At 45.8% G+C, this 24,279-nt stretch overlaps 1 protein-coding gene across 1 annotated transcript; it reads right to left on the bottom strand.

Annotated features, from left to right (window-relative positions):
- Positions 1 to 1,221: 1,221 nt before the first annotated feature.
- Positions 1,222 to 19,104, bottom strand: cntn1b (contactin 1b; the record flags this gene model as incomplete). Its single annotated transcript, XM_080022514.1, has 24 exons — positions 19,067 to 19,104; positions 15,889 to 16,009; positions 15,338 to 15,373; positions 14,971 to 15,097; positions 14,138 to 14,319; positions 13,448 to 13,543; positions 12,602 to 12,814; positions 12,400 to 12,499; positions 10,211 to 10,395; positions 9,882 to 10,006; positions 9,279 to 9,396; positions 8,562 to 8,712; positions 8,279 to 8,406; positions 7,067 to 7,239; positions 6,768 to 6,891; positions 6,192 to 6,359; positions 5,354 to 5,503; positions 4,865 to 4,935; positions 4,063 to 4,315; positions 3,453 to 3,574; positions 2,898 to 3,087; positions 2,575 to 2,696; positions 1,787 to 1,943; positions 1,222 to 1,298 (listed from the first exon to the last, which is right to left on the bottom strand). The coding sequence occupies exons 2-24, from the start codon at positions 15,938 to 15,940 to the stop codon at positions 1,222 to 1,224; spliced, it is 3,120 nt and encodes a 1,039-aa protein (XP_079878640.1). The 5' UTR covers positions 15,941 to 16,009; positions 19,067 to 19,104.
- Positions 19,105 to 24,279: the final 5,175 nt, after the last annotated feature.

Genomic DNA, 24,279 nt, shown 5'->3' with positions numbered 1-24,279 from the left:
TTTTGATATTTCAGTGAATTCATCCATAGATTAAACATGCCACGACCTGGATTGCAGCTTGAACATTTTTAGGTCCATTGGGTGTGTGTTTCAATAGCTTCATTTGCTTGACTGGTGGCCTACCCCGTTATCCTGGATGAGCTCTTCACCAAAAGACCTTTGTGGAATCACCGAGGGAGGAAAAATATCACATTTACAAATTGTGTTTTTATTGGTGCCGATGGTAATCACCCACACCAATCACTGAATTCAAAATGGTTCAACCCCACCAGGCCACCAGGCCACCAGGCCAAACCTTTCAAAAACAAAAACAAAACAAAACAAAAAAAAACAAAAAACTCCAAAGGTCAAGTTGAACGATTGACGAAGACCACTGAACGACTGTTTTCATTGTATTGCATTTAATGTCGCTGCAGCCCGATGAAAGCACAGAATAAAGGAGGTGAACAACACGGTCGCCGCTAATAAACCCCGTTCAGCGGTCAACCGGAGTGATGTCGCCCGAGCGGCAACGTTTGGAGGCGGAATGAGGGCGCCTACCGTAAGCACACACAATTGGTTACTGTGTCCTCGAGGGGAAAACAGATAAACAGATAAACAAACCATGGAAATTTCACCCAGCACCGTTGAGAAATTCAAAAATAATCGAACAAAAAATGTCTCCCGAGTTACAAGTCGCCCTTCGCTGCCGCCCCTCGTTCCTTACTGTGAAGAATGTGGACCCGCCCCCCAAAAATAATTCAATAGCGTCCCACTCACTCAGCCGTCAATCCTCATAACGTCATACAGTGATTGTTTTTATACAGTATTTTCAATACTTTTTAGTGCCATGACCATCCGAGCGCTTCGCGGTGCTTAAATATATACAGTTAAGCTGCTCCGAACAAATTCGAGATCGTAACGTATAAAAAGTGCAATGCCAAAGTAAAAGAGAATTATATACGCTTTACAAATATTGAAGTGGTATGATATATAGTGTATATTAACTTTTACAGTGTGTCAATAAATATGCCGTAAAAAATAATGAATTCTGGATGCACTATGCTCTTATAGGACGCTTGCGTGGGAAAGGGGACTCAGATGTGCTCTTCCAAATCGGATGCGGCGGTTAAATGTGTCCGGAGGTGAAGCTAAGACTGGAATCCTCGGTCGCGTCCGCCCGTCCGGCCGCCAGAGTCCGTTCCGGTCCGCCTTTCGGTCGTGGCGGCATTTAGGTTTGGCTTACAACCCCGCGATGCAAAGCGCCAGCAGCAGCAGCGAGGCCAGGCTGAGAGACGGGCCGGTCATCGAGGCTTTGCCTGCCGATCAAAAAGAACATCCAGGCTCCACGTCCGTTTCCAAAAGACCCCGTCAAACTATTACAGTGGCTCACTGGAGAGGTTTCTTTTATGTTTCGCATATTTTAAATAGATGAATGGACAGATACATCGGGATGAAACAAACATCATCAACATGAGGGGATTAGCGTTTTACAAGGCTTACGGTCACTAAAATCCTCAAAATCCAATAATAAGCATCCAACAATGACACGTAATTTAATGTCGTAGTTATTTTGAATTCTGCGTTAATTTTCTTTTTAACCCTATTTGATTTCAATATTCTTTAAAAAAAAAAATAAGATAAAGTTAAATCACATAAATATATTCATAGCGTCGTAGGTTTCCTCGTGAGATTACACTGGAAAGTGGTAAAACTGGTAAACCAACGGTTAAATGAAGAACAAATGGAAAAAAAAAAAAATATTATTTTGATGAGAAAAAAAAAAGGGATATTTTCCTTGTCTCACCCTTAATTCTAATTTTCCTGATGGGCCCGTCGCCTCCTTCGTAACGGCCTCGCACCATCAGCTCGTAGTCCCCCACCTGGGGCATGGGGAAGTCCATGAAGTGCCAGCCGGTGATGTAGACCTTCCCGTAGATGTAGCCCGTCTTCCGGAACATCACCTGGACGACATTCATCGATGGAGCTAAATAACGTGTTGTTTTGCTTACGAGATAAACTGTCGGCCGCCTCGTAATAAACAGCAATATACACAATAACACATCCAGGAGGTTGAATAAGCACTTCTTTTTTTTTTTTTTTTTTTTTTTTTAATCAGGATCATTGACGCATTAAACAGAGAATAAAACCAAAAAGCTTGTTTAAGTTAGTGGCAATCCTTAAGGTAGTCTCCATTCAGGCACTTTCTTTTCTCAAAAGTATGCCAGCGTGTATGGGTGGTGGCGGGGTCCGCCACCACCCATACATTTCGAAACAGCGTATACCGTAGAGGAACACATAGGTAACAGAAATACATTGAACGGCTATTTATTCTAAAGTGCCAGCAACAAAAAGGTATCAAATGCGGGATTTTATTATTATTATTTTTTTAAACAAAACAATGTGACGGATTACCGCTTTAAGATGAGTGCGGAGACCGAATCATGATTTAGTGGAAGCGGGACTGGTTCAAAGGACAACGGCCGGCTTTACGGGGGAGACGCAGATCGTGTGATGATGTATCTTAAATGGTAGACTGCACACAACCCAAATCACAATACTATAAAATACCACACCAGCGCTCTCCGCTCCCACCTTGTAGTAGAGCGGGAAGGAGATATCGCCAAACCAGTCGTACTGGATATGGTCCCACCACACGTACAGCCACTGGCCCGTCCAGCTGATGTAGCGCCACATCCGCGGGGCCTCCGGTGGTGCTGCGGGGAAAAGAATTTAAATCAAATCAAAAACCACGACCGCTCAGTTTTTTTTCCACGTCATTTCCTGAAATAGTAACCTTTGCAGACGCGTTATTTTCTCATGCAACAGCAGCGGCGTCCACCATCCCCGCGGCCTTTCGAATGTCGCCATTTACGCGCAATCTGTTTTGTGAACGCCCGTTTCGGAACTGGTCTCACGTGGTCTCTTGGTGAACATCTCGCAGCTCTCGCTGGGGGGTCCGAAGCCCATTCCGTTGTAGGCCCGCACCTCGATCAGGTAGTGGGCGTCGGGCAGCATGTTCTCCAGCCGGGTCTGGTTCGCGGTGGCCGGGACGAAGATGCGATTCGCGCCCGGCTCCGTGTCGTCGTACTTCCTCCAGTACTTCACCTAGTCGGCCGGGACGGTCACACGTGGAAAAATAGTATCGCCACTTTGCTCCGTTCTTTTAAATATTTTAGACCAAACGATCAATTTGATGCCACTTTAATGCGTTGTCTTTAACTTTTCTATCTCATATTTAGTGCTAGATATTTTGTTTTTGCTTCGTAAATCACTCTTATTGCTATTTTAGGGGGTTAGGGCAAACGTGACACTGGTTGCAATGTTATGCAATGCATGTGAAAATGTATTTGCAATTCGAACCCCTGCCAAATCAGACAGATCCTTCTCCCATGTTTCATCACAGCATCCATGTATCGCTTTCAATAGAACTCTTTAAAAATGGGCGTGAGACACAAGATGGAGCCTCCCACCTGGTATCCTTCGATGTACTGCTGCAGGCCGGTGCCGGTGTCCACGACCGGCAGCCACCAGACCAGGGCTTCGTGGGACGAGACCGGCCTGGCGTAGACGTCCGTGGGGGCCTCGTCAGGCACTGGAAGTCGGAGGGAGAGGGTTAGAAAGGAGACGGAGGCGCTCCGCCCGTCGTCCCCTTTTCTCTACGACCCCGTCGGGACGCGCGGCGGCGCGGGTGCGGTCCCCCGGCGGCGCACGGGGGAGACTTTTATGTCGCCGTCCGAGGGATGTAGGCCCATGTCAGAGACGCTCGGGTGCGTCGCCCGGACACTGGTGCAGGGGGTGCAAGGCCCCCTAGGGGTCAGCCAAGGAATAGCAGGGGGTCCGCCACAAAATTATCTTTTTAGTTTGTTTTACATTTTTTACTCTAATTTTCTTGACCCTCACCCGTGAAAGTGAATACAATTTTTGTCAATTTTGACTTTTTGTCCCCAGCGAGTATAGATGCCTATACAGTGTGCTTGACATTCTGAAATGTGAAAATCATGGAAGGTTTTCTTTAAAAAAATAGATAAATAAATAAATAAAAACAGAAGCCATAGAAGCGTAGAAACCGAAGCACCTCACCTTCTCGCGGGTAGTAGATGATCTTGGTCAGGCTGTAGGGGCCGTCGCCCTTCACGTTGAACGACTTGATCTTAACCTGGAACTCCCGCACCCGGATGTTGTTGTCGTTGGGAACGAAGTAGGCCTCGGGGTGCACGTAGCGCCGGGTCTCGGGGTCGGAGATGGTCTCGTACCACCAGTCGTAGGCGTCGTGCGCCTTGAAGGCCACGACGTAGCCGAATTTCTTCCCGTAGAAGTACCACGGCTCGACGGGCTGGTGGAAGAGGAGGGGAGGGGATTGGGGATCGGTGAACCGGGCCATAATCAGGGTCGAAAAACCGGTTTGGTGAGATTTTGAGCGGAGGTTCTCAACCGGGGGGGGGGCCGGATCCGACACCGGGCCGCGGGTCCAATTCGAGTGGACATACATCATGAGGCCTCGCATTTTAATGCCGTCGAGGTAAAACGGTATTTTGGAAGCTCAGGAAATAAATTCTTATTTCAAATTTATTATTTTTTTTATATTTAATTGGGTTTTTATCCCTTATTGCACTTTTTGTTTTGTTTTGACGTTTTTCACATGCGCCCAAGCATCGTGGGTAGACGCCGCCATTCATCGCGTTCTGGGTCGTGACTTTACGACCGAGGACAAATCTGGATCCTGCGGCCGGACCGGCTGAGAAGCAGGTTCGGGTAAGGATCGCAATTAAGGATTTGAAACTGCTGGGGTGACGGATGAAAAAAACGAAACAATGCATTGGGTATTCAGACAAAAACGGCCATTTGTTTGGTCAACGGGGTACTGGACCGGGGGGAAACCTACGGTCCACGTGATGAAGATCTCTCCGTCTTTGCCACCGTAACCTGCCACGTCGGTGGGAGCGACCACAGGAGCTGAGAGGAGATGAAAGGTCAATATTTAATATAATTAATATTTACCATATTACATATTATTACATTGTACTATATTATACTTTAAAGCCACCTGACGTTCATTGCTTCTTTTAGTGGAGCAGTATCTTTCATGACAATCTGTTGATACTGTCTTTTTTGAACGCGTGCAAATGTGGCTTTGAAAATGCAGATGTTTTTTAGGTTTGTTTTTATCAATATCCTTAAGATTTTTTCATGACCTTCAGATAGCCAGCACAAGATAACTCCCTGTTGTGTATATCCCCCCACAAAATTAGTTCCACCAAATACAGAGGACACCACCCTCCCCCAACACACTCCATTTTCTAATTATTTCTCTCTCTCTCTCTCTCTCTCTCTCTCTCTCTCTCCCTCTCCCTCTGGGTCTCTCTCTTCTTACCAGCATCCCAGGTCTTGATCTTGATGGAGGGGATGCTGGCTTCTCCGGAGCCGTACTCGTTGGTGGCGATGACCCTGAACTGGTACTCCATCCAGGGGAACAGATCCGTCACCTCCGCCGCTTCCGCGTTGCCGTCCAGAATGGTTGGGGCTGAGGGAGACATGGAGAGGGAGGCTGAACATGTGGAATTGTGCTGTGCTGTGAGACAACAGACACAATTAAGAGAACTAAGAAATTATGATTACGATGTTTGTTTTATTACATTTTAAAGAGCAAGAATTTTTTTTTATTGAAATCGAAAAACGGCACGTTAAACTCAATTATGACGTGGAACCCAAGATCAATATAAATTATTACATAAATAAGGAATAATTAAAATACATTTTCGAAGACTTTCTTTCACTTTTTAAAAAAAATAACGAGAAATTACACATCATTTAAATCGTTAACCCAAGGTCAATACACACACACACACACACACACACACACACACACACACACACACACACACATATATATATATACATACACATACATGCATACATATATATATTTATATACACATACATACATATACATATATATATATATATATATATATATAAAATGGGAGCGACAATTATGTATATATATACATAATATATATATATATATATATATATATATATATATATATATATATATACATACATACATATATAAATATATACAGTATATATAAACTTTTATATATACATATATATATATTTTTTTTCATGACCAATAATTGCATGAAAATAAATTTGCTGTATCTTTGCTGGAGCCAGTTCGCCCCCTAGTGGTGGTACCCAGCACTCACAGGTGGTGGCGTTCCTCCAGTCGTCCTCGTTGAGGGCCCAGAAGTGCCTCGTCTGGACGGTGAAGTAGAGGATGGGGCTGTTGTGCTCGGCCCCTTTGCTCCACAGCAGCTTCACCGAGGTGTCCAGGATCTCCTCCACCCGGATCACGCCGGGCGGCCCGGGGACGCCTGGGCACGGGGACGCTTCTTTAATTCTCAGAAGACGCCACATCATATTCAAACATATCTGAGGTTTGGTCAATGAGAACCATACCCGGTAAATTCTTGATTCAGCATTTTATTTACAGGAACATATTGGGTTCACATACATTAATTATGTTATAAATGTCATTTAATTTGTCCGGATATACAGTATACATGTTTCATGTATACTATCATTATTTTTTACTAGACTACAGCTATATCAGAAGCATATCAGCACTTTTAAAATACAAGCAAATATATGTTTGAATTGAGTTGCTGAAGTTAATCCACACATGACTGTTGGTCATATTGTGAATTTAATATTTTTCTGATATGCACACGTATACATAGCACAAGCACACGAATGGTATTCAAAATCAAGCAACCGCAGACCTGCGATCTTGAGGTCGGCGTACGCTGTGGCGTTGTCCACCACCGTCTGGGCGGTGCAGCCGTAGCGGCCCCTCTGCCAAACCTGGACCTTGTTGATCTTCAGGTCGCCACTGCCGCCGTCGTTCTGAGCGCGAGGATGAAGGAGGAGGAGGAGGAGGAGGAGGCGGGGTGGAGGAGAGAGGCAAGGAGAAGCAGAAGCATAATGAATAAAAACTCCAGCTCCGGAGAGTCGGAAGTCAAACCCCCCCCCCCCCCACCACCCGCTCCCGGACGATGTGGTGGACCGGGCGCGGTCCTACCGCGAGACGTTCGTAGTGCTGCCACTCCGCGTCAAAGTCGATGATCCTGAAGTCCACGGTCCAGACGAAGGCGACGTCCAGCGTGGGGTCGTAGGAAGCCGAGCAGCTCAGGACCACCTCCTCCCCGACCTGGGCCAGGGTGTCCTCGGGGGCCACCGTGATGCTGGTGGCCTCTGGGAGAAGACCAGCGGACGCAAACATGAACGCCCCCCCCCCCCCCCAAAAACGGTGGAGGGAGGCGCCCGACGTGGTTCTCACATCTGAGCGCCTCCACCCGGGCTACTCATCCGCACGCCGCCATCTTGACCTGCCATCTTTATGCTGTTTTAACTCCTTCGTGCCACTTTGCCCACATAGTATCAATGGGTGCGATGTGACGGAACGCATATAATATTGCGTGTCAAATATAATTGTGATGCCTTTAAAGAAACAAGGTTCTTTGATGAGAGTGGTACCGGCTGAAATGCACATATACACACTCACACCAGTGATCAAATGGACACTCGTCAAGAAATAAAAACAAAAAAACACAAACTATTTAACCGTTATTATTATTATTATTATTATTATTATTATTATTATTATTATTATTATTATTATTATTATATCATTAAAAATGTTTATTATTTTTCTCTTTCTTTAATTTTATATTTAGCTCTGGATATTTTACAGTGTATAATGCTTGATATTTTGTATTTTCTTGTATATCATGTACTGGATTTCTTACTATTTTACATTCTTATTAGTATTATAATATGTTTCACTTTTATTAAATTATGTATTAGGAGTAAAAAATATATATTTTAACATTTCTGTCATATTTTATATTTAGTTCTGGATATTACAATACAGCATATAATGCTTGATATTTCTAATTTGTAGTACATTACATATTCGATTTTTCACTATTGTACCCTCTTCTTACATTGAAATGTTTCACTTCTTAAATTCGAATTAAATAACAAATGCTTCAATTTTGACCACTTACTATTTTACACCATTCTTACTGTTTTATAACTTATTTTTTTACTGACTATTTCTTCTTGTTGAAATAGCACGAGGTATGAGCATTCCATTCATATGCTGATGTGTTATGCACATGAGAACGAGCTCCTGGAACTTGAACACACACACACACACACACACGGACACACACACACAGACGCACACACACACACGGACACACACACACACACGCACACACGCACGTACCTGTGATGGTGAGCGAGCCGGAGCTGTTGGCCTTCCCTCTGTTGTTCTCCACCTGGCAGGTGTAGACGCCCTCGTCGTTCTTCGTGGCGTTGAGGATTTCCAGCGTCCCGTCGAAGGCGATGGAAATACTGCAAGGAAATAAAGATACCAGAGTCAACAGGCTTCGTGAGGACCGAGGGACGGGGCTGGTTTTTATTTGACTTTCATCCATCCGTCCATCGACGCAATCCACAATGCAAATAGATTTTCCCGAGCCCCCCGCGGCGTGATGCGCCGACTGTACCGCGAGCTGTTGAGCAGCAGTTCTTTCCCTTTGGTCCAGACGAAGCGGGGTTTGGGAGCCGCTCGGGGTTTGCACTCGATCACCACGCGGCCGTTCCGGGCCCCGAGAAGCCGCCTCTTCACGGGGTTAAACTCAAACGTCGGCGCGCAGGCTGCAGCGGGAGGGAGTTGGAAAGGGTTTTTTTTTTTTTCCACAGCTGAGCATGCTTTGCCGACCTTGCACATATTTAGTCAATCGCTGTTTTTTAAACTAGAGTCATTTTTGTTCGTTGCTGTCAACTATTTCACCGATATACTGGACGTGGGAATTAATTTCAGTTAGGACAGTGATGGTCAAACTGCCCCATAGTGGGACGAGAAGGAATTGCAGGCAACATGAGTGGGGGTATTCAAGGGTTTCAATATAAAAGATAAATCCACAAGATAAATACAATCACATTTTAATTATATTAGGATGTTCACTTTTAAGCACTCATTTGACATAAGTGTAATTCAGTTTGATAAGATATATTGACGTAACGTTTCTAAATCAAGGATTTAGGATTTTGCATGATGTCACTTGCCAGCAGCAATACTTTCTTCTTCATTAAATTTTTTATATTCTTAATTCTTGTGATGTCTTTTCTATTTGTGTTTTGGTCGTTTTCAAATTCAAATCTAGGGGAGGGGTTGCTCGGCAAAGAATACCACCGGGTTAGTAGATCAGGTGACCACTCACCGATCACGCGCAGTTCTGCGTTGGCGTACTTGATGCCCCAGTAGTTCTCGGCGACGCACTGGTACATCCCTGAGTCGTCGAAAGTCAGACTGGAAAACTTCAACTCACCTTTCCCAAACTGAAGAAAAACAAAACAAGGAAAAAAACGTTTTATAATAAATGAAGCACATTTTAAACTGCCGTGATAAATTTGTGTGAAACGAAAAGAGAAAACAAAAAAAATAAATCAATGAGACATGAATGGGGGATTTGATATTCCCCGCCATCGTATCCGTCTCTAATTCGGTCCCGGCATTCTATTTCTAATGTTGCGGTGAAGATTTTTCCGCATCAATTTTTGGCGAAAAAAACCACCGCAAAATTCAAAAGCTTTCAATTCAACTGACGATGTCGATTATTTGGTCTCACCTGCACCTCTGTTTCCATTGACTGATTGAGCTCAACTTAATTGCATCGCCATGCAGGCACCGGCACTGTTCAATACGAACCCATTTTATGATGAGTTTCTTTCACCGTCGACGTGCCCTCATTCATTCCTTGTCTCCGGTTATAAAACGAGGAAGCGGCGCCCCGCCCGGTGCATCGCAGCGACCACACCCTCACCATGTATCCGTCCTTGTACCAGCGGATGAAGGGGAAGGGCTTCCCGGACGCCACGCAGCGCATGGTGTGCTCCGACCCCACGTCCACCTGGGTGTTGTTGATGGTCTCTGCCCACTCCGGAGCGGCTGCTCATTCCGGAAGAATACGGACAGACGGACGGACGGACGGACAGGCAGACAGGCAGACAGACAGACAGACAGACAGACAGACAGACAGACAGACAGACAGACAGACAGACAGACAGACAGACAGACAGACAGAGGGTTACGTCCACAGGAGACGCCGCGTGGAAGGCGCGTCGAGAGCTGAAATGGGGCGGGGTTCCTCACACTCCACGTAGAGCCAGGCCTTGTGCCAGTCCTTGCCCTTGGTGTTGATGGCTTCGCAGTCGTAGGCGCCGGCGTCCTCGTACTGCACGTTGTAGAGGTGCAGCCGCGCGCCCGACTCGCTGATCTGGTGGTTCGCCGGGAGGTCGGTGGCGTCCACCTTCCTCCACACGATGTGCGGGATGGGGCTGGACAGAGGGCGGAGTCGGAGGAAAAAGCGTCAGATGGGCGCATCTATCTATCTGTCTGTCAGTATATCTATCTATCTGTCTGTCTCTCTGTCTGTCTACCGAACCATCTATCCTTCTGTCTGTCTGTGTATCTATCTATCTGTCTGTCTGTGTATCTATCTATCTATCTATCTATCTATCTATATATATATATATATATATCTGTCTGTCTATCGATCTTTCTATCTATCTATCTATCTATCTATCTATCTACAATCTATCTGTTATCTATCTATCTATCTGTTATCTATCTATCTATCTATCTATCTATCTGTCTGTTATCTATCTATCTATCTATCTATCTATCTATCTATCTATATATATATATCTGTCTGTCTATCGATCTTTCTATCTATCTATCTATCTATCTATCTATCTATCTATCTATCTATCTACAATCTATCTGTTATCTATCTATCTGTTATCTATCTATCTATCTATCTATCTGTCTATCTGTCTGTTATCTATCTATCTATCTATCTATCTATCTATCTATCTATATATATATATCTGTCTGTCTATCGATCTTTCTATCTATCTATCTATCTATCTATCTATCTACAATCTATCTGTTATCTATCTATCTGTTATCTATCTATCTATCTATCTATCTATCTGTCTATCTGTCTGTTATCTATCTATCTATCTATCTATCTATCTGTCTGTCTGTCTGTCTATCGATCTTTCTATCTATCTATCTATTTATCTATTATCTATCTATCTATCTGTCTGTCTGTTATCTATCTATCTGTCTATCCATCTATCTATCCGTCTATCCATCTATCCATCCATCTATCCATCTATCCATCTATCCGTCTGTCTGTTATCTATCTATCTATCTATCTATCTATCTATCTGTTATCTATCTATCTATCTATCTATCTATCTATCTATCTGTCTGTCTGTCTATCGATCTTTCTATCTATCTATCTATCTATCTATCTATCTATCTACAATCTATCTGTTATCTATCTGTTATCTATCTATCTGTCTGTCTGTCTGTTATCTATCTATCTATCTGTCTGTTATCTATCTATCTATCTATCCATCCATCCATCCGTCTGTCTGTCTGTCTGCCTGTCTTTTCTGTCTGTCTGTCTGTCTGTATATCTATCTATCTATCTATCTATCTATCTATTGATCTGTCCGTATGTCTGTGTACAGTATCTATCTACCTACCTACCTACCTACCTGTCTGTCTGTCTGTCTGTCTGTCTATCTATCAATAAAAGAAGGAATCTCTTGGCGGGTGTGTTGCTGGGGACCCAAGGACGTACAGTGTCCTTGGTGCAATTTGGACACGGGTGATATTAATAAACTTTCAATAAACGGCGAACAGCGAGCCAGCGGCAGGCGGGGCTTCAGGGCTCTGCCGCTGAGTCACAGAGAGCGTCTTTCCGCCGGTGTACCACTTTAACCGGCGGTTTCATCTTCCGTCGCGGAACAGAGGACTCAGTCACTGACATTTTGATAAAACTGTGTTATTAAAACGTCTTTAGAATGTCTCACATTTTGAACGGGCATGCACTAGTTAGTTCAACAATAGCTGTCATACAATTTGTTTTTATAATTTTCCCATAAAATTTCACATTGCAAACGTTAACACTTTGAACACTTTGAACACACAAGTGGGATGTTGTGATTTGTGAACTTGTGTTTATTCATTCTATTTCAATTCATTATATATAATTCAATGCATATATTGTACCTATTTATTTATTCTGGTAATAATAAGAATTATTATATATATATATATATATATATATATATATATATATATATATATATATATATATATATATATAATATATATTTCATAAAATATTATATTATTTTTATTATTATTTTTTTTTTTATTATTATTTTATTTTACAATACTTGGTTGAGAATAGATATTCATTGATATTTATTAAAAAATATATTTGTTCTAATAATATTCAAATACTTGTATTTTCATCTTACTTTCCCAGGGCAAAGCACTCCAGCGTGATGTTGGACGCCAACATGGCGGTTGTGTCCGAGAACTTGACTGCGATGTCTGCCAGATACTTCCTCTCCTCTCCTGGGCAAACAGAAAGAAAGCTCGAAGGCCGACTCCTACCCTTGCGTCGCCGTTCTCAAGGTTTCCTCCAAGGACCGCGTGCACAAACGCGCCGCCACTCACCGTCGTCGGGGGGCGACGGGATGAGGGGGATGAACTTGGAGAAGACGCTCTTGCCGATGATGGGGCTGGAGACGAAGCAGGAGTAGTTGCCGGCGTCCTGAGCCTCCACCTTGGAGATGTACAGGTTGCCCGTCTTCTGGGAGACGAAGCGCCGCCGGTCCGTCCGCAGGAACACCGGGAACTCGTTGAAGATCCAGCGGTACGACACCTCGCCTGGGTGGGGGGGTAATGGGTGTCAGGAGTATGAGTTTTTTTTAAATACAGGGGGGGGAAACCCGTCCCGCGTTTGGAGATTTGGTGCCTTTGAACCGAGACAAAATGATTTCAACGCACGTAGGGGTTCAGGTTGAAAGACAACCTTCCAACGTAGGTGACCGAACGTTCGATTTTATAACAAAAGAAAATCGATGACGGGACGCTGATGTTGGATATCTGCCCAACAACCTGATCATTTATGGCTCCGGTACCAGAGAGGATCGCCCTTATGAAGCCATATGAAGTCAGTATTTATCACTGAAATGTGAGCTGATTTTGGCCTTTTTTGTCACATAGTCACATACTGTAAAGGGTGTCATTGAGAGACATGGATTACACAGTAATGCCAATGACCTCATGGCCCCAAAGCAGCATGGTCGAAATCCATGCCGTTATACCTTAGAGGCAGTGGATTTTAGGACCAGGGCTCAGTATCTGCAGAGAAAAAAAAACAACAGTGCATCCATAATGGGAACTCCAAAAACCTCCGTCTTGAGGCAATTCTTTCGATTTGCCTGCCGCACTTGTCCGGTACGACGGCGGTGAGGGCCCCTTTGCGACGGCTAAATTCCCACTAGGAGGCGTTCGTACTTGGCCACGCTTTAGGGGGGACGCAGAGAAGGATGGCCCCCTGTCCCTCTTTGGCGTAGACGGGGTCTCGCTCCTCCTGGGGGAAGTCCTCCAGAACTAAAGCGAGGGCAGAGAGAGAGAGAGAGAGAAAGAGAGAGAGAGCCTTAATGGGAAAAATGCAATGGTGTGCAGTTAGGGTTACGTGTGGTGTGTTGTAGTGGTATTAAAAAACACGGTTGGAGTTGCAGTAGTATTATAGTAGCGGTACAGTAGCTGTAGGCTGTAAGCACATATTTATTATATAGTCAATCGATAAAAAAATAAAATAAAATAAAATAAATTATTTTGACCAATTTTAGTGTAAAAATCTGTATAAAATTGAATGTTTTCCTCTAGTCTATCAAATAAACAAAACTTGTTAATGTATTTACAGCAAAATAGAAAATAAATAGGTCTACCCATTCTGTAATGTTACCATTAATGATCGTTTTGGAAAAATGCCTCTTGAATCAAATATTGTATGATAAATACTTTATGACAGTATCTACTGTAATCCAGAATATATTGGCAATGCACAATATTGAGATATTCAGACAAATACATCGAGTGATACTGAGGCAGTCGTAGTAGGTGTAGTCATCATGGTGCGTTATGTCGTTCTATTAATTATTATTGATATTTTATTCACGGCGGTGAGGCGCCCGCGCTCACATCCGAACTTGACCCTGGCCTCCTTGCTGATGACGGTGCCGTAGATGTTCTTGGCCACGCACACGTACGTGCCGCCGTGCTTCGTCTGCCGGGGGTTGGAGATGACCAGGTTCCCCCCCACCAGGCTGTAGTGCTCGTCCGGCTGCTCCATCAGCTTGATCTCCCAGTTTTCACGGCGCCACCTGCAGGGGCCCCAGGAGAAGCGGATTTCAAAAAAATAAAATTAAAAAAAAAGGGGGGGGTTGTGTACGCTTTGTCGGCAGTTCATATGAACCCGAGTTATGATTTTGAATTGAATAATTTTTTGGTCATTGCACGAATGCAGCTTTGCGTGTAGCTCCCTCTGGAAAACCTACTTTTAGGGCCCCGAGTGGTTGGACGGCATAGTAAATTGGGTTAATAAATTTGTTCATTTTTGAAAAATGCTCTTCAGAAAATATGACTTAAGGCTAAAATTCCTTTAGAGTGTGTATTTGTCTCTATACATGGGAAGCATTTCGATTTTAGGTCATTCTCTTTTAAAACTTGGAGAGATCACAAAGGGCAAGATCAAAAAAAACCTGCAGACAAAAATGTTTATTTTTTTAAATGTATTTATTTTTTATAAATTGGTACTATTATCGTTCATAACGTTGAATTAGGTTGTTTTTATTTGTATGTTTGTTTGTTCCTTTCTTTTTTGGTGACCCTGGGCTTTATGTGGGGGTGGGTGGGTTGGATCCATGTACATTCCATAACAATGTTTCACATTGAAAATGTCCGTCCTTTTGTATATAACAAATGTGAAAATCTAGAAATAAAGAAAATAAAACGAAAACCAAGATGTGTGTTACCGGTAGGAGGCCGGAGGGTTGGCCCGTGCTCTGCAGTTCATGGATATTCTGCCGTCAGGTGAGTCCTCGGTGTAGACCACGTCCAGAGGCTCCTCCTCAAAGATGGGCCCATAACCGGTGGCGTCCTCTGTCGGGTTCAGACGCTTTAGTCCATTTCAATTGTTTATATATATATATATATATATATATATATATATATATATACTGTAAATATTTTTTTCAGATGTTGGATTTTATTGCTTCCCTCGTTCACTGCTTATGCGCTATGTGTCACGTGCTCCTTTTTATGTTACAGCGGTGGAAGTATAAAAGCCAACCACAATTCACAATGATATAAATGCAACTTGAAAATAAAATAAACACTGACCTCCATAAATCCTGGGCTCACCAAACAAGACCGCCACTGCAATCCAAGGACACGGGCGTTAGCTTTCGGGTCCGAATGCGAGTCACAATGCACTCCATTCCATTGTTGTTTTTCTTAAAATTCTTCTAATCAAAATATCTATTTCTGAGAGAAATTCTCACGGTGTCAGAATGTTATGACACGAGCAAGATTCCAGACGATATCTCAAGATCTCAGTATCACAATACTGTTATTATTACTGTAGTTATTATTATTAATATTATTATTATTACTGTAATTATTATTATTAATATTAATATTAATATTATTATTACTGTCATTATTATAATTCTTATTATTATTATAATTTTTTATTTTTTATTATTATTACTGTAGTTCTGTCACTATGCTGCAGCATGCAATATTTTACTTCCAGGAAAAAAATAAATCATCATTCCATGATCAATAAAATACCGTCTTGAAGTTGGTAAATTATAAATATGTTTGAATTCCTTTTCGCCCAGGACGCCTCGTACTGTTTGTGAGTTAGATATGGTCCCTGCATCTGGTACCTGTGAGGGAGACGGAGGAGGAAAGGACGAGCAGCGCGACGGCGGCAACCATGACAGCGAAACAGCGGCAACGCTAAAATACCGGAACAGACCGAGAGACACAGGCGTCGGCGTCTACGGGCTGGATACACAGAGACACACAGAGCAGGAGAAAGAGAGAGAGAAGGAAGAACAGAGAGAGGGGGAGAGAGAAGAACAGAGAGAGAGAAAGACTACGTCAGCGAGGGGAGGACAAAAGTTATCTTTCAATCTGGACAGAATATGTTGTCTTTCTGGACAGACAGACAGACAGACAGACAGACAGACAGACAGACAGATCGAAAATAGTCTTGAGTGGACAATTTGTAGCGGAGTCAAACATCCACAACTTCTAACGAAATAGTCTTAACAGTGTGTTTGAACACAGAGCACAGTGTATGTGTGTGTGTATATGTGTGTGTGTGTGTGTGTGTGTGTGTTTTTGTGTTTGTGTGTGTGCGTGTGTGTGTGCGAACACGCAAAGGGAATCTTCCTTCTAAGACTGAATATATAAATGATTTACCATCTCAATGACTCAGCAGATTCCTCCAAATATAGTCAGCAGAGGGAGTGCACACGCACATACACACACACTTACACACATCCACACTTACACACACACACACACGCACATGCCCACACACAGGCACACACAAGGCCAAAGACGCAATAATGCATCAAGAGGCAACAATGCTTCAACTGGAGACACAGATGCATGAAGCGCACACACACACACACACACACACACACACACACACACACACACACACACACACACACACACACACACACACACACACACACACACACACACACACACACACACACACACACACACACACACACACAGCACTGCACTGCACTGCAGCAGCCCGACAGAGTTGCGCGGTCACACATGCTGACGCGCCAAATCTCCCGGAGCACATGGCAGCACTGGCATATGTTCTACTGCAGCAGAAATGCACTGAGGAGATGGGGGGGGTGGGGGGGAGAGGGGGGTTAATAGATAGATAAATGAACCAAAAAGGGAGAGAAAGAGGTGGTTCCGAGATAGACGGGGGGGGGCTCTGTGCATGTGGGAGCTCAAGGCCAGTGCGGTGCAGTTGGCCCATCTGAGTCACGCTACAGTCTGCATCACCTGCTGCAGAGAGGAGGAGCAGGCAGGGCAGGGGAGGGGAGGGGGGGGATCTGCATCACACATGGAACTTGTCGACAGAGAATGGATCCAGAGGCCCATCGTGCACATTTAATCTACATTTAGTAAGATGCCATGTTTGTGTTTTTGAGGGCTTCAGACCCGCGGCAGAGGCGGTAAGTGTCCCGACGGTTAGCGCCGGTGTTTCGGCGAGTGTGCGCTATTATTTTTGACCGATACCTTGACATCCATGGTTTAACCGTGATTCCGGGGGTGGTTCCACGCGCTTTCATAAGATATTAAACACAAGAAATATCTGAGATGTGGGTATGAGATGTGGGTGTGATGACCCGGCGGGTCGAGGCGGCTGAGAAGTTCGGAAAACTGCATTGCTTTACCGTAACGCAGCCTTGAAGACCAGATTTAACCCCCTCGCCCTTTCTTGGAGTCTTTTCCCGTTTCAAATTGAAGACAAATTGAAAACAGGGCACCAGCCTCCTCCTTATCTCCCCATCAGCATCAGCAGCCATTACTTATAGGCTGGACTGCACACGGGACACACACAAACAGAGAGAGAGAGAGAGAGAGAGAGAGAGAGCGAGAGAGAGAAAAGATGGACAGAAAACTACTCCGGATGGCGGAGAGGAAATGAGGTACATCCCATCTCTTGCACAGCCCCGTTCTCGAAAGAACACACCGCCGCGAACACCAAATGCGCCGCATCGGGACTTTGGGATTTCCATCCCGGGTCTCTCCCTACGGTGATGGCGGAACGGGCAGCGAGAGGTCAGAGTTCACCTCCCTGCATCAAACACGGTGCCCGCAATCAGCCTGCAAGGCCTGCTAATCCCGCCCAGTGACGTCCCTGATCAATTCATTAGTGTTGTTATGTTAACCAGAGTTTTCCAGAGTAATCCCCCGCCCCACACCCCCACCCGCCCTTCCCCGCCCCGCCCTCCTCGCCGCCGCCACCACCACAGATGAACTCTGGATCCTGCCTGATATTTGGGTCACCCCGTTAAGCCCAGTATTAAACCTAAGGGACTTATGAGCGGCGGTGTTTTCTACGGCTGTGAAAAATAGCATCCAAAGTCCAATTTTGACTGTGCAGCTGTCCCTTCAACCCCATGACGTATTGCGTTGAAAAAAAAATTAAACCTTATATTTTGCAGGGCCCCCACTAGATAGATGGATAGATAGATCAATGGATCGATAGATAGATAGATAGATAGATAGATAGATAGATAGATAGATAGATAGATAGTGGTGTTACAGCAGCTCTGGGAAATAGGCAATTAAAATAAGGCATTAACAAATACAAAAACAAATTGGCAAAATGCAATAAACCTAAAAAAAAAATCAGTGCCAACCAGTGCCAACACGGACTAAAGGGAAGGGAATACAAATCGACATGAGAGAAATAATCCACGCACTCTGGTGGCACCACGACGAGTGCTTTGCGACCTGGAACAGCTGTGACGAAAGCTAGGCGCTGAAATGCAACTTTTTACGACATATATGTCTGAATAAACAAAAGCAAACACTCTGGACACTGTGGAGTCACTCTGTGCCATGGCGCACTGCGCCCTTGACGCGCACAGGGTCACCTTGCGCACGGATCCAAAACTGATTTCCCAAAAACTGCAGAGAGTGATTTAAAAAAAAAAAAAAAAAAAAAAAGCAATGGATGGTGATGGAGACAGTGTCACGGAATGTCTCACAAGTGTCTAGATTCTCTCTTGAAAAAAAAAAAAAAAAAAAAAAAAAAAGTACCACGGCACAGCCCTTACATCACCCCTCGTGATGACGGCGCAAATCGGGGCAGCCGATCGGCACCGGCACCGGCTCTGCATTGCGGTACTTTCCGCCGGATCCATTCTCCACTCAAAGTCCCGCACGCAGTCCTGCGGAACACAACCGCGGAGGCATCGCCGAGTCCGACCGGAGGTACGGGTACGGGGGGGGGGGGGGGGGAACCGTGCACACTGCCATCGCTCTCTCTCTCTCTCTCTCTCTCTCGCTTACCTTTTGGAAAGGGCAGCCTCGGCGCGGCGCACCTGGAGCGGAGCCGCGTCGTCCCGCAGAAGCAGCCGGAGGTGCGTCCCCGCGTCCCCGCGTCCCAACTTTTCCATTGGACGAGAGGAGCCGAGCGAGGAGCGGCCGCCGGGCGCGCCTGCGCACACGGGGCCGGTGGGAGCAGGCGAGAGGGTCGAGAGGGGGGGGCCGCCAGTGCAGTGCACCGTGCTCCACCCACCGCGCCTTGGATGCAGCACGTGTGCAGGCGTTCATGCAAAAACACCCCCCCCCCCCCCCGCTTTTATCAGAACGTCAATTCCTTTTTTTATTTCTTTTTTAAAACGGAGGTTGTTTTCTTTGTGCTTTGTTGTTTCTTGTATCTATCCATCCATCCACCCATCTTATGTCAAATGATCACGCTGGCGGAAATCCGGCCGTGGATTAGGTCATGGTTGGCCTTCGTAGCCTTTTCCCCGCTGAGGGCGGAATGGTCAAATTTAACAAGTTTCATTTAAACAAACAGAATCCTCAGTTGTCCCGATTCCTCGCCATGTGCTGTGCGTCGTAAATCACCACATCCGTGTATAATAAATGAGATTCCGGCGGGCCTGGCTGTTTGGCGAACGGGGAATTCAGTCAGCAAATGCAGCCATCGACTAATATCGCTCGCAATAGCAATGATTGAAAATAATGCCACGGGTATTGGGAGGTCGCTCTCTACCCACCGTGAAGGCAAAATACACAACTGCACACGTATGCACATCATGCGGATGTAGGTTAATCTTACTAGTGTAAGCTGACGGGCTGGGGGGCAAAGGGGGTCATCCCTCATCCTTTCCCTCAAACCCACAGAACGTGGCTTCCATTTGCCGCACTCTAGGTGGCGTCGTCTGCTTTCATATTGAAATCAATATCGAGTAAGGAAAAACACCAAAAACAGCACGGAATTGAAATCCTGAAATCAACATTTATTTATTTTTTTTATTTTTATTTTTTACTTAGTTTGAAATACAAAATATTTTGCAATATATAGTAGAGTAAACCATTTTTTTTTCCACAGCCTTTCATGCCTCATGTAGCTTCAACATTAACCAGAATGTCATACTATGTCATATCATATACTGTATTATTATCCTATGTTCAGTATACCAGTCACTAAAACATTGTTTTCAGGGTATTCACACTTGTTTCCCGTCTCTATACCGTCTGTTCTATCCCCTCCTCCTGTTTAATCCACCGAGCTACATACGAACAGCACTTTTGTCCATTTTAGTATTATTCATTTTTTTGTAAATCCACTCTCCTAAATACGATGCATGAGTCCAACACAAACACATTTGTTTCACTTTTTTTTTTTTTTTTTTTTTTTTTTTTAAACTGTTGTTATCCACGGTTGTTATCCTGCTTTGAAACAGCAAACTGCAAGGATGTGTTCAAAACGATGCCTCATATTTAAGAACGCACTCACTTCGATTTTTTTTAAAGTAGGCCTACAGAAAAGGTGCATGAACGGTACAGGTGTCACGAGTAAGAATAATCGCCTTTGTCACACAAAAAAAAAAAAAATTAAAAATGTTTTGAGCGAGCAATGTGACCTGACGAGTTCATCAACAGAAAGAGAAACGGAAAGAAAAATTAAAATCACAGCAAATTAAAATGTTTTAAAACCGTCCGTGTCGCGTCGCACAACCATCCCTTCCCTCCCCCTTTCTTCATTGGAAAAATATTTCTTCCAATTCTTTATGCAGCTTCTCACTGGCCCTTCGACCTGAGCCTATCTACACCCAATTCAGGCTGCTATTTACAACAGAATATCTACACACGCACAAAAAAAAAAAAAAAAAAAAAAAAAAAAAGCAGACACATCGCAAATTAAAAACTTGATGCAAGTTATGAAAACCTAAATCGTGGAAATCCGGAAATCCTAAAAAACGAAAAACAAAAACAAAAAAATCTCCTTTAATTCACCTTTCGGGTGGCTGAGCCGGGGGGGGGGGGGGGGGGGCTCCTTCTGAGACTGTTTGACACGCCAGCTTTATAGACTGTTATCCATGGAAACACAAAGCCAAAAGGATGCATAACACACGCTTCACCACCGTAGCATGCATGTGCTGCGCGCACACACACACACACACACACACACACACACACACACACACACACACACACTCACCCCTTTCCCCGAATTACTTCATATAAAACTCACTGAGTGCTTGCGCGTTGAGTTACAGCAAAAAACGTGTGACAACATACACATATATAGGGTTAAATGCATGAACCTAGTCACCGGCACGTTACCACTTGCATTATTATTTATTTATTTATTGATTTATTTTTTCAAGAAACAAGCAACATTTTCATTCATATAAATAGATTAAAAACAACTTGTTTCCACATTCAGTATCATCCCAACAATATTACAACCCCTTCTCTTCGGCTAAGTGCTACCAGTAAGTCTCGCTCTGATTTGCTACACTGGTGAAGAAGTCCCGTTCCCGTTGGCAGTTGCTTGGTGAGGAGGCTGGCAGTATTTTGGGCGGTGCTGGACAGCGGCTCCTCCGCTCGCGGACCGAGTCGGCTGCTGAGGAGCAGAACGGAAGAGGGGTCCCTTTGCGATGCATAACCTCGGCCTCGAGTCCGACTCGCGGTTCCTACGCTGACTTCCAAACTTTTCGAAAAACCAACAAAAAAAACCCCCAAAAAAACACGACCCGTCAGGGAAAAAAAAATGCGCTCGTTGGATTTTTCGGCGGGTTGCGATTTTCACGAGGCGCGCTTTCGAACCACGCGCCGCGGCTGACCCAGCAACCCTTTTCCCGAGAGGGCGGACGTCGCCGAACCGGCTGGCTTCTTTTGGATCTGTAGGAACCCCCGGAACCCGAACGACGAGTGAAAAAGGCGGTACGGAGTTTAGAAGCCCACAGAACACGGGTGCTCCACAAAGTATTTACATGCGCGGCTCCGCGGCCTCACTGGGTCGTCAGAACGGGCCGAACCAGACGAGCGGCCCCCCGTTACGGTTGTCGGGCGGAGGAAAGCGCGGCGCTGGAGCGTTCCGTCTACGCTCCCTGGCCCCCGGAGAGCTGCGCCGAGGTCTGCCCGGCGTACGGAGGGGAATGCGGTGCTGTGGATTTGGGGTCACTGTACTCTATGAAGGCACTGGAAACCGTGCTGAGGGGGTTCTCGGAGAACCGACGGCCAAATGTCTGGGGAAAACCTGCCGTCCGCACCCTTCCCGCATACCCTGTTTTTTTTTTTCTGCTCTCATTTAACTCCACGTCTTCTTTATTGCCCTCTTTTTCGAGGGCGTCAAAGAGAAAGATTTGCAAAGGGACCGAGCTTTTGCCGCGTAAGTACTCGATGAGCGTTTTCGGGGTTGGGTCGGCGCAGCTAGGAGCGGATGTTTTCTTCCGGCGGAAACGGAACCGAGACAAAAACAAACCAAAAAAAAAAAAAAAGGGACCCGTGCGATCCGGCAGGCCGGTGCGACGAGGAGGGACGGGGCAGTGAGTTTGGAGTGTTTATCGCCAGGGGGTCTGGTATGTGACGCCGCACATTCCTGAACTCCATTTCGCCGATATTATGCTCGTTTCTACTTCAAGCCACGTGGCTTTTCGGCGATTGCCGAAAAAACGCACCGTCTCTCTCTCTCTCCCCCTCTCCCTCTCCCTCTCTCCGAATACCCCGGTTGACACTTTTGAGAACGAAAGGAAAACGATCGGAGGCGTAAACTGGCTTGCCCTCAGGCACAGCGCCCCACGACCCCGCGCATCTTTTGCAACCGCCGGCAAAAGTTGCGAGCGGCCGCGTGGAAATGCGGCGTCACAGCAAGGATTCATTCCGATGCAGGTGCCGTCCAGCCAGTGGCGGCGTGAACCTCAACGCGGGTCGGCCCCACCGAGTGTTGCGTGCGTCGCGTACCCGATTTCCATGTCTTCAACTGAAAACACTGCGTCCAAAGCTCCTTTCAAAAGAAACGCCTAATCTAAGTTCAGCGTGGGTTTTGGTTCCGATGCCGAAAAAAAATAAACTTCACCGTTGAGAATTGGTGTTGAATGCAACGGACACTGATTGGTTTGATGTCATGAAATAGTCTAATTTCGTTACCAGGCCTGAGGATTACAGTGAATGATGTGTGGGATTATACAGTAGATGTCTGCAAAAGAGACCAAATTGCACACGCACGCGCACACACACACACACACACACACACACACGCATGCACACACACACACACATACACTCGTGGCAACTCCAGCTCCGTGCAAATCAGTCTGAGTGGTCGGGCTTCCCTCTGCTACATTCCTCCCGCTTTTTCCATATTGCTATCTTCCCTCTTCCTTTCCCCCGGAGGTGGCTCCCCCTCTTCGTCTAATCCGTCGTCTCATTTGAGTCTTTGTGAGGTTTGGGTCGGGGCGCTTATGTGCATAACATGTGTGTGATGATGGTCGGAGGTCACGGTGTGACGTGGCTGGAGGGGCTCGTCCAGGGGGGCGTGGGCGGTGCGCAGATAAAAGGCGTGTCAGCAGCTCAGTGAACGCCGGGCGGCCAAGGCGACGGCGGCGGCGGTGGCCGCCGTGGCGTCGGCCCGCCGGAGTGACGGCAAAAATGGCGGAAAGAGGAAACAAACGAAAAGATAAAAGATGAGCACTGGGCGTAGGGGAGGGGAGGGAACACGGGGACCGTCAAAGCCGTAACCTGTCACCGCCCGCGCCGGGGGGGGGGGGGGGAGGCGACGACGAGCGGCCGACAGCGGTGGCCGGGCGGCCGGGGGCGCGCGGCCTCGCAAGCCCCGTCCCCGTTTGGTTAGATAAACGAGTTCATGGCGTTGACGGGCGACGGCGCCTCGGAGCTCTCGTTGCCTTCGTGCGTGTCCTTCTCCTTCTTGCCGCTGTACTGGCCGATGAAGGAGCCGTCCTCGTTGAACTGGCCGTCCCCGCCCTCCCCGTAGTCCACCAGGCTGTCGTCGCTCTCGTCGCGGCGCACCGTCCCGTTGGACGGCGTCCGGCTGCCCTTCAGCGGCTTGTGGTCCTCCGTGTCACTGGGGGGGGGGTCAAGCAGAGGTCCCAGGTGAGAGAAACGTCGTTTTTTTTTGTTGTTTTTTTTAAATGGGGAAAGAGTTAATTGAAAAAAACTGCCCCGGTGTACGCGGTGGTCAGAAACCTTGGCACGGGCCCCGGTCCCAGGCGAACCAGGACGCACCGCAGGTTTTTACCACCCAC

Source organism: Zeus faber, assembly GCF_960531495.2.
Source record: "Zeus faber genome assembly, chromosome: 21".
NCBI lineage: Eukaryota > Metazoa > Chordata > Actinopteri > Zeiformes > Zeidae > Zeus > Zeus faber.
This window is presented reverse-complemented; position numbering and strand designations above follow the sequence as displayed.